The sequence below is a fragment of the Charadrius vociferus genome, unplaced genomic scaffold (genome assembly GCF_000708025.1).
Source record: "Charadrius vociferus isolate BGI_N301 unplaced genomic scaffold, ASM70802v2 scaffold600, whole genome shotgun sequence".
Classification (NCBI taxonomy): Eukaryota; Metazoa; Chordata; class Aves; order Charadriiformes; family Charadriidae; genus Charadrius; species Charadrius vociferus.
Window position 1 is genome coordinate 712,805 of NW_009646404.1, and position 9,321 is coordinate 722,125.

Below are 9,321 nucleotides of genomic sequence, written 5' to 3' on the forward strand. Positions count from 1 at the left end.
GGGGGATATTGTAGATGTTACCTTCCTTGTTGAAATCAGAGGCTTTTCAGGAATCCAGTTCAAGTATGTAGGGCAGCGAGAGGACATCCGCGGCTGCCAGACTTACTCAGGGAGGTAATAAAAGCAGATAGACACACAAATGTTGCTTGGAAAACAGATGTCAATACAAAGGTAGATCAGCCGCTGCTTCCCCGGACCTGCCAAATGAGCAAGGACAGAAGCAGGGTGAGAGGAATGCTTTGCAGTCCCGCAGCTACGAGTCCCTGGGGAGCCAAACAAGTGGAAAGCCTCAGGGAATGACCTTTCTCATTAAAGCTGGAGTAAGACAGAACAGAACGCGAGCTCGGCAGGCTGCTTTTGGTGAAGATGAAGGTGACAACTATTAAGCCGACAGCGTCGCAGGGGACTGCTCTGTGTTGTGGTTGCGCCGTGCAGTCAGGCTGTGCTGCCCAGGGAAGGGGGTGCGGAGCCTGTCCCAGCCAGCGCCGCAGTTCCCCGCAGGGTGCGGGAACGAGCCAGTATGAACCAGCGCTGGGTGATTGCGGAACAATGGTTTGATTTTGAACGAGAGGTCACCTGTCCTGAGCCTTGGCAGCCCACCCCGGGCCGTGCATCAGATTTTGTGAAGCAGAGCCTGCTGCTCTTAGGTGATGTCTTACATGTACTAGAAACAATCGTGCTTCCCTCTTGTGCAAAGGGACATTGTACAACTTACCCTCCCCTCTCCTGACCCAGAAGATGGACGTCTGCTCGCACAGGGCTTGGACAGCCTCCCCCAGGCTTTTGGGGTCCACCTGTTCCCCTGCCAGAATGCCCAGGAACTCCCGGTAGTACTTGGTCTGGTTATTCTGATGTAGCAGCTGATCAGCCTGAAAGAAACATCCCTGTTAATTCCTCCTGAGGCACTTTGCCCCTCCTGGCACTGCCCTCCAGCCCCGCAGACCACCTCTCCCTCTCAAGGCACCCAGGGAGCAGTCTCTACCCCAGCAGTAAGGACAGGTTTCTTCCGATGGCTGTCCCATCCCACCAGGCTGCCGGGCTGCTCGCTGTGGCCAGAGCAGCCCCCCAGGGGCAAAGGCTGGAGTGGGGACGGCCCGCAGCCCCTCGCAGCTTGGGAACTAGGGGGTCGCAGTTCCTCCTGGGTCCCTCGCTGGGCTGTTTTGTCCACAGGCCTGGAGCTAAAACACCCCGTTGTGCCAGGCGTCAACAGCCACCGCTTGCTGGCAGAGGAGCATCGGTCTGATCCGTCCTGCCTGCCCAGCGCCGCTGCCACCCCCGGGCTTCAGCTGCATCAGAGCCACAGTGACCCACGGCTGTCCCATCCTCTCTCCATGCACAGTGGCAGAGCCTCCAGCACCGGGTGTGGTGCAAACCAGTGTCCTTCAGCCCCGTGGTGGCTGGGACAGGACAAGGCTGAGCTGAGGCTCCTCAATGCTGGGTCCTGTACGATGACCGACTGGGCTGCTGGCCCCCTCGGCATCATCAACTCGTTTACTTCCATTAACGAGCCTCAGAGCAGGGCAGATCCTTGCATCCCATTTGGTAGTCCGCTCTTATGGGTGCTGTGTTCCTACATTGCTCTGGGTTAAACGCTGCCCATCGCTTTCCGGCTGGGTGGGAGCGGCAGCCGAGGGACAAGGACCCCTCAGGAGCCCCCGAGGAAACGGAGAGCAGATGGTAGAGGCACAAAAAAATGGGGCCCTCTGTCTTCTTGAAACAGAATCTGCCCCCTGCCCACGCATCCATTAACATTTTGTTCGGAGGGTCCGTATACATGATTTACTCCAACATTTTCCCCTGTGAATTGCTAACAAACCCCCTTTGTTTTTTGTTCCCCAGAATTTTGAGCAGGTAACAGAATCCAGTGGGAGCGGGGTCCTGCGAGAGCCCTCCTATTCACCTCTGTGGGTTGTATCCCCCTTCCCCAGCCTGCAGCTCTGCTGGTTCTCACAAGGTAAGGTATCAGTAAAACCGGGAGTTGCTGCTCTGAGCTCACACGCTCCGAGCCCAGCGCTGCAAGGCAGAGCTCTGCTCCTATGCAAGACACCAAGCCAGCCCTTCCCCGAGCAGAATCTGACAGAAGAGGGGGCTGCTGCTGCCGCCCCCCCCCCAGCTGGGAGAGCCCGTGCCCTCCTCACTGAGGCACAAGTGGGATGCTGATGTGCAGAAGTCAGCGCTGCAAACACAAACCCATGCAGGAAAGGGCCTTCAGCGAGCCGGGACTCTGGGCAAAGCCCAATTCATCACCCCTGTCCGCTCAACCACCCTGGGGAACAGTCACAGCAGCTACTCACTCTTTGCTCAGACGCGTTGAGAGATGTCTGTAGGGTCTGGAGGTCCCAGGCGTCCATCCTTCTCAGGTAGCACGCGTGCTGCTCCGCTGGCTTGTAGCACACATAGCCCTGCAAGACAGATCATGCCCTGGTACAGCAGGCAGCGGCACGCACCCGCAGCTGTCTTTAGAGCCAAAAAAAGTATGTTCCTCCTTTTGTCCTATGTTATCTTTCCTAACTAAAGGTGCAGAGAAGGGCACCTCCTGCTCCCACCCCAGCAGCCGGGGCTCCTCTGCTCGCACCCACGCTAGCGAGGCAGGTGACTGTCCCCACACACTTACGTTCCTGCTGTCATACAGCACCACGGCGGTGCGGTTAGTCTGCGAGGTTATGTAGTAGGTCACAGTGCTCCTGGACTTGTCCACCAAAGCCGTCTGGTTCCTCAGCGGGTCTTGCTGGCCCTGGAGCGTCAGCCGGACAAGCTGCGAGCCAGCCTGGGCACAAAGAGAAGGAGGGCAGCACCAAACATCAGCTGTTCAGTGCTCGTGCGCAGCATCTCCCTCCCCCGACATCCCCACCCAGACCCTTCGCTGGTCCCTGTTGCTTCTCAGAGTTATTTAGCAACGGAGAGAAGCAAGCTCTGACCCAAGGGAGGGGAGCACATCTGGGAAGCGCACTGCTCTCCATCACGCAGGGCTCAGGGAGAGGTGCCGGTGGCCCTCACGCTGAAGGCGCCCACCCTGCCTGGGTGCTGCTGGAGGACAGGACCGGGGGGACTCGCCGGCCTCCACCGCAGCCGTGCATGGGGGGAGGCCGGGATCTGCCTCCCGCGCCAGCGCAGCTCTCTGGCAGCAGACACGCTCCCCCTTCGTCTCGGAGGCCACAGCCGCAGGTTGGAACGCGCCTGCTTAGCAAAATACCAGCTTGTGGCTATATTTACAAACGATGCACTGAAATTCCTTTAATTTGTGCAACGGTTTTTGGCAGGGGCGTTGCAGGGGTGAGACAGGCGCTGCTCAGCTCGCTGCCTGCAGCGCTGCCGCTGCCTGCCCGGGGGTGACCGGCCAAACCTGGCCCTGATCCCAGCCTGTTCCCCCCTCCTGGCAAGTGCTTCCGACGCAATTCGGGGCTGCGGGTAGGAAGAGGTTTCCTGCCCGGATCGGGATCCCTTACCTGGGCAGAGCTGGGGGAGAAGCTGAGAACCCCCACAACGCTGATGCCAACAACTGCAAAAAACAAGGCAACGGACAAGATGATCCAGAACGTCCTGGATGGAGCTGTGAAGTGTGCTGGGAGCCTCCTGTCCTGGGAGCCAAGGCAAAAGAAGGAAAAAGGACAGGAGTTAAAGTTAACCCTTCTGCTGGTTATTCTTCACCATAAAATGCACTTCTCGCTCACGACAAATCACTGTGCAAACTGCTGGGGTTCGAGTGCAGAACTGCCAGAACATCGCAGCAGCCCCCAAATAATGTCACTTTTACCCCACAGTGATGGAGTTTCAGATCCGACATCCCGGTAACCAGCACTCCCACAGCTGAGCGCTTTCCTCCCGCGGCCAGGGAAGCGTGCAAATGCCGCCCGCCCGCCAAGGAAGGGCTGGTGCGGGAAGCTTTCCACAAACAGGGGCTGCTGCTGCGCTTTAGCAGCAAATTAAATTAATTTTGGTTTATAGAAGAAATCCCCCGGAGAACCATCAGCATTTGAAACAGGCCCCGTGCACCGTGATCTTGCTTCCTTGCCTCTCCGTGTATTTGGTTGTGTTTTATTTTCTTGATAAGTTGTTTTCTACGCAGACCAAGCTGTTACTTGAAGCAAAAGGGCTTGGCAGTCACGCGGCGCTTCTAGCGGCTCGGTTAAAATTCACTTTAATTCTCATATTGAAACAATTTAATTTAACTTAATGGCAAATAAAAGTATTTTTTTACAAAGCAGAAAGAATGTGCTTTCAATAACAGAGTTTCAACCACACTTAAAAAAATAATCTGTTTCTCAATCTTCTGAAGCACATAGAGAAATTCAATAAATGCCCATGGTTAGGTTTGCTACAGCTGCCCAGGCTCTTCAAGCCTCTGGGTCAGTTACTGATCTTTTTAGGTAATACGTAACTTCCAGATATATTCCACTAGAAAAACAGCAGGTCTTAACACAGTTAAAACTGTGCTTAGCTGAAATCTTATCAATTCAAACGCAATAGAGCCCAAGCCCGACAGCAACGGGCAGGTTTTCAATAGCTAACGAAATTCCCTCGGGTGGGAAAGGTGCAAATAAAGAAATCCAGCGACTCCGGTCCCTCGGCAGGCTGCAGTTCACGTGTGCTCACGCATCCCAAGTGGCTCTGCAGCGTGGAAGCCAGGGCTCTTTGGCATCTCTGACCTGACGGCGCTGCCCTGCCTTGTTACACAATCGGTTTATGCCGTGTAAGTCCGGGCACTTACAAGAAAATCCAGCTGGCAGTCAGCTGCCTTACAAAAAGAACCGCAGGGTGCTGAGGCTGGGGATCAACAAAATCTTACCAGGATCCACGGGAACGGCAGGAGCTCAGCCCCTTCAAAAGAGGAATCGAGCAAGCACAGAGCGGGGACTCTCTCTGTGACAGCTGGGGGACTGGGGATACTCACTGCAGGGACAGCATTGCCGGTGCCGTTCCTACCCTCCATCCTCCACTTCAGACGAGGACCTCGCTCCTGCAGCTCTGCCGCCTGACAGCGCGCAGACTGTGCATGATCCCCGACTCCAGGCGCGCCTGGGAAACCTAAGCGTGCCTCCGCAAAACGTAAATACGTGTCCCTTGCAGCCAAAGGGCTGCCCAGCCAGGAGCTCCTCAACTTAGACCTACGGGAGGGTGAAACCTTAGAGCTGCCACCTGGGGAGAGGAGAAGGGAAAGGGGGGGGTAAAAGCCAGGGCTGCCGAGCGATGCTGTCAGTGCATAAAACCGCACTTCCTGCTCACCTTGCGAGCCGGCTGGAGGGGGACAGGTGGAGGACAATCGGGGGCTTTGTGTCAGCCCTCCCTGCTGGCAGGCCCTAAGAGCGGGACCGGGTAAGTCTCATTAAGAAATACAATGAATAGAGAAAAGTGGCAGTCTGCCCTTGTCATCAGTTATTTCTACATTTCAACATGAACTTTGTGCTGCCGGAGCTCCGTGGGCTGAAGCCAACTGTTTATCCTGCAGACTGCTGCCCTGCGAGCCTTGGCTGCACAGACGCGCTTGTGTTCCACCTACGGCCCTCGCCTCGTCCAGACCCCGAGGAAAAGGGTCTCTGCTACAAAGTCATCGCCACAACCTGAGCTGCACTCGTGCTAACACCTGTGTCCTGCGATGAGCAACACCCCACGGAGAACAGAGATCCCAGGTCGCCAGACCATGGTTTTCCTGAGTAGTCCAGGAGCCCCCATGAGAGCTTTGCGGTTTTGAGATCTGCCAGCCAGATGTAACTGACTGAATGGAGGCAAGGAAAAGCTCAACAGCATTCCTTCACGTGGTATCTATCAAGGAAAAATACAGCTTTTAGACATTTTTCTATCAAACATGGCCTAGGACCAATCAAACTCAACCAAGAGAGCAGCTCATCCTGGAGTTTCTTGTCTACAAAGCACTAGCAACCCCTCTCCCCGCTCACCCTCTTTCCTTCTGTGAGTCAAAAATGAGCTGTTTCAGTAGAAGATCACCATCTCATTCTAGCACGCTGCTTCTGTGGGACACGAACTCAGACTCCGGACAAATACACACCTGAACGCTGTGGCCAGCGAGAGTCGACCAACCATCACGGTCACTCCTCTAAAACAGCAAAACTGAGAACGCAAGATTGCAGCGTCCCGTGCTGAGGCTCTGATGAGAACAGCAACAGCGTTGGAACAGTCAAAGCCCCAGTTCCGCTTCTGCAGACCGAGGTGTTACGGAGATGAGGCAGCGCTCCCCGCAGCGCAGCCTGCTAGCTGGCTTCTGCTGTGGCCCGACGTAGCACAAGAAATTTGAAAAACTCACGGCCACGCGCAGACAGGGTGTTCTCCCCATAGAGATTTTAACGGCCACGCAGCAGACCTTTTCCTTCTTTAAGAAATTTATGGCCTGCCTAATCTACAGCACAGGAACAAAGCAAAACTCTTTTCTATAAAACATTATTTGTGAAAGGATTATTGCAAAGGGGAAAGCATTCTGCTCTGCGCTGCACTCTTACTCAAAGGAGCAAATCCCAGCCCACGCTAAGAGCCCAGCACAGCTTTGGGAACCAAAGAAATACACTCCAGAGCTTGGCTTTCTTTCCCTGATACTGCACGTAAGGAGTAAAGGTGATACACACAAACTGCATCCCTAACTCCCGGGATTTCCACACAGTACAGCCGCACCAAAGCTCACAGGGAAAAGGCTACAAAATAAGACAACGCCAGGGGAAAGCAGGTTTCTAAGTTTAATGTGGATTCAAGTAGAGGCTTAAAAACCGTTTGGAAGTTGATACAGAGTTTTGAAGCACGATTGACACCTTCACCAGTACATTTCAGCATATGTGAATCGAGGTAATGGTTCCCTTGTACAGTGAACAGTGCTTGGCAGGGACAGTGCGCTGCGTGGAAGAGGCTGAAGGCCTCTCCTGGCATTTACTACTTTACTTGACATATTCTGAAATTGTAAGCACCAGATACGGGAACTCAATCAAAGAAGACACCATTTTCAGAGCCTACTTGCAGTAAACCCATAATGTCCATTTCCACCTTACCTAGATAACGTGAAAGTTCTATCTGTAAGTGTTTCTCTGTGACTGCGTAAGCCTTCTAGCTGGAGACAGGAACAGGGAAGAGATTATGCACAACCCCCAGTTACAAAGGAACACCCTTTTACAAGATCAGCGAATATTCTGGTAACACCGAAAGACAGTATGAACTGCACAGTTATTGCTGTACAAACAAGGTGGCAAGTGAACTCGTTTTGAGTGTCCGAGTGGAAGAAAATGGCATCGACACACTGCTAGAGCTGTTCAGCTGAACAGTGGGAGATGAAGGAAGGCCAGTGTTTCAGTTTATCTGCTGATAGTGGAATCTATGGAATAAAAGCATGTTATTTGCATATATAATTTTTCACTTAATTCTGTAATGCAGAAGCTTTCATCTGTGGCCTTCGATTCAGCCAGCACAAAAATCTACCCGGTTGCCTGAGCCGTGCATCACCCAAACCCACCTACAGATCAAAGTGTAATCATCATCTGAGCAAGCAAGCACTCCTCTTCTGACAAGCAACTGGTGCCAGGCCCCCACGCCAGACACACGTGGAAGATATTAACCTCGGGTATTTAAAGGAAGCACGTGCCATAGTCACACACAGCCAGTGCGCTCACAGGCTTATTTTGGTGGAAAGCTGTACCGTGTACTACATCCATCCCCTGTGGACTGAGTGTTAATTCAGATTCTGCAGCTAAAGCCAAGGCAAGCGGCTGTTTTGATGCTGAGGGAAGTACAAGAACTAACTCTGTACTAATCCAGTTATTTCTGGGAAGCAGCAGTAGTGAAGGACATCCTATGTGGTTACAGACTTTCTGCATTACCAAATGCAAAAGCTTAGAAGAATTAAACCTACTGTGATCAGTGAAATACATTCCTCTTATCCTCCCTTCTGGGAAACAAGATATATTATCATATACTATACTTAAATTCATATTTTAAATATATTCTGATATATATTTAGGATCGGGGTAGTTCTTGTATGTACATGTATTTTACACATACATCCAACACTTGGACAAATACAGTATACAGAAGACACCGTTTGTCTTCTGTGAGTGGAATCATCCTAATCTGCATCACAAGTGCAATTTGCAACGGTCAAATAAAGGAGACAGATTTCAGTTTCTGTGACCTGACATTGCGCTTGCAGTGGGCTGCACTGCTAAACAGGACCCCATCTGCAACAACAACAACAACAAAAAAAAAAAATCAACCTAAGGGCAAACGCTAATTGCGCCAACCACCGCAAGCATTTCCAAACACAGCCGCTAAGTTACTTCACACTCCAAGAGTATTTTCCCTGAATAAACCAGACTGAGCCACAGCCTGTCCAGGCGAGGACACACCGTAAGATGTGGGGTTCTTTTCCTCAGATCAACCAGCTCTACTTTCCTCAACTCAGTCTAGAGGACAACGTGACATCGTGTATCGCAAACATTTGAATAGAGGTGTTGCTTATAATTAAAAAAAAAGCCCAAAGCCCACAAGACGTGGGTGACACCGTAATGCCCTCTTTGTTTCAAAGTGCATTAAAAGACCGAGATGTAAACAAAATCATATCGAGAGGACAGAAAGGTTAAAAAGCTAAGGGTTGCTAACTCCAGGTGGTATCCTAGTGAGTACATTACTGTCACAAGGTGATTAACAGGGGCCCTCCTTGGGATACCGCTGCAGAGGCTGCAAGCATTTTGCTATATTAATCCCCCAGTGCAGGGAGAAGGTCGGCTATGCTATCAACATAGTAATCGGGAACCAGGCTCTGCCTGGCAGGACAGTCGCTCTCCTGGTGGCCCTTCACTTCATCCAGCGTGGTGACCCCGGTAAGCGTCAGCAGAGTCGTGAGGCCACAGCTATTGCCCATGAGGATGTCTGTGTCCAGCCGATCTCCCACCATGATGGTACGAGCGGGATCGATGTTGAACTCGCTCACCACGCAATCAAACATGTACCGGTTGGGCTTTCCTATGATGAACGCCTCACGTTGGGCTGCCGTCTCCACTGCTTTTACCAGGCAGCCAGTCCCTCGGGAAAGAACAGAAAACATTGATTAGAGGCTGCGGAAGACTCCTGACATCCACATGAGCTGGTACAAAACCACACAGTGCTTTGGAAACACAATGCCTCAGCTTTACAGACAGGACAGGCAGAGGAACAAGTTAGTCCCAAGAGAGGCGGTGCATAAAACCTGCCAGGAGACTGTAATACCGTCCCACATTGAGATCAGAAAGAAACCGCTATTCCCCGAGTAAAGGATCAACAAGGATTCTCCCCCGCTCCCACCGGGCGGCAAGCGAGGTGCCCGCACGCTCCCCGGCCCTGCATCCCCCCCTC

At 52.5% G+C, this 9,321-nt stretch overlaps 3 protein-coding genes across 3 annotated transcripts in view; 1 reads left to right on the plus strand and 2 right to left on the minus strand.

The window, feature by feature from the left end:
• Window positions 1–382: 382 nt before the first annotated feature.
• On the minus strand, window positions 383–3,784 carry BRICD5 (BRICHOS domain containing 5). The gene is made up of 6 exons (XM_009895041.1): window positions 3,755–3,784; window positions 3,447–3,578; window positions 2,615–2,767; window positions 2,295–2,402; window positions 716–869; window positions 383–531 (listed from the first exon to the last, which is right to left on the minus strand). Exons 1-6 carry the CDS (start codon window positions 3,782–3,784, stop codon window positions 383–385), a joined length of 726 nt encoding a protein of 241 aa, XP_009893343.1.
• Window positions 3,785–8,520: 4,736 nt separating this feature from the next.
• Window positions 8,521–9,034, minus strand: PGP (phosphoglycolate phosphatase). Its single transcript, XM_009895053.1, has one exon. The coding sequence runs from the start codon at window positions 9,032–9,034 to the stop codon at window positions 8,687–8,689; it is 348 nt and encodes a 115-aa protein (XP_009893355.1). The 3' UTR covers window positions 8,521–8,686.
• A 34-nt stretch (window positions 9,035–9,068) lies between these two features.
• Window positions 9,069–9,321, plus strand: part of E4F1 (E4F transcription factor 1) — a 10,812-nt gene continuing 10,559 nt past the window's right edge. The window contains exon 1 of the mRNA XM_009895065.1: window positions 9,069–9,072. Within this exon, the coding sequence (XP_009893367.1) occupies window positions 9,069–9,072 (4 nt within the window). The remainder of the gene's footprint in view (window positions 9,073–9,321) is intronic.

Coding starts and splice junctions, on each gene's coding strand:
- BRICD5 (XM_009895041.1), bottom strand. CDS start 3,784: ATGTCGGATCTGAAACTCCATCACTGTGGG. Junction 2,403..2,614: donor TGCTGTATGACAGCAGGAAC/GTAAGTGTGTGG, acceptor TCTGTCTTGCAG/GGCTATGTGTGCTACAAGCC. Junction 870..2,294: donor TCAACGCGTCTGAGCAAAGA/GTGAGTAGCTGC, acceptor TGTTTCTTTCAG/GCTGATCAGCTGCTACATCA.
- PGP (XM_009895053.1), bottom strand. CDS start 9,034: ATGTTTTCTGTTCTTTCCCGAGGGACTGGCTGCCTGGTAAAAGCAGTG.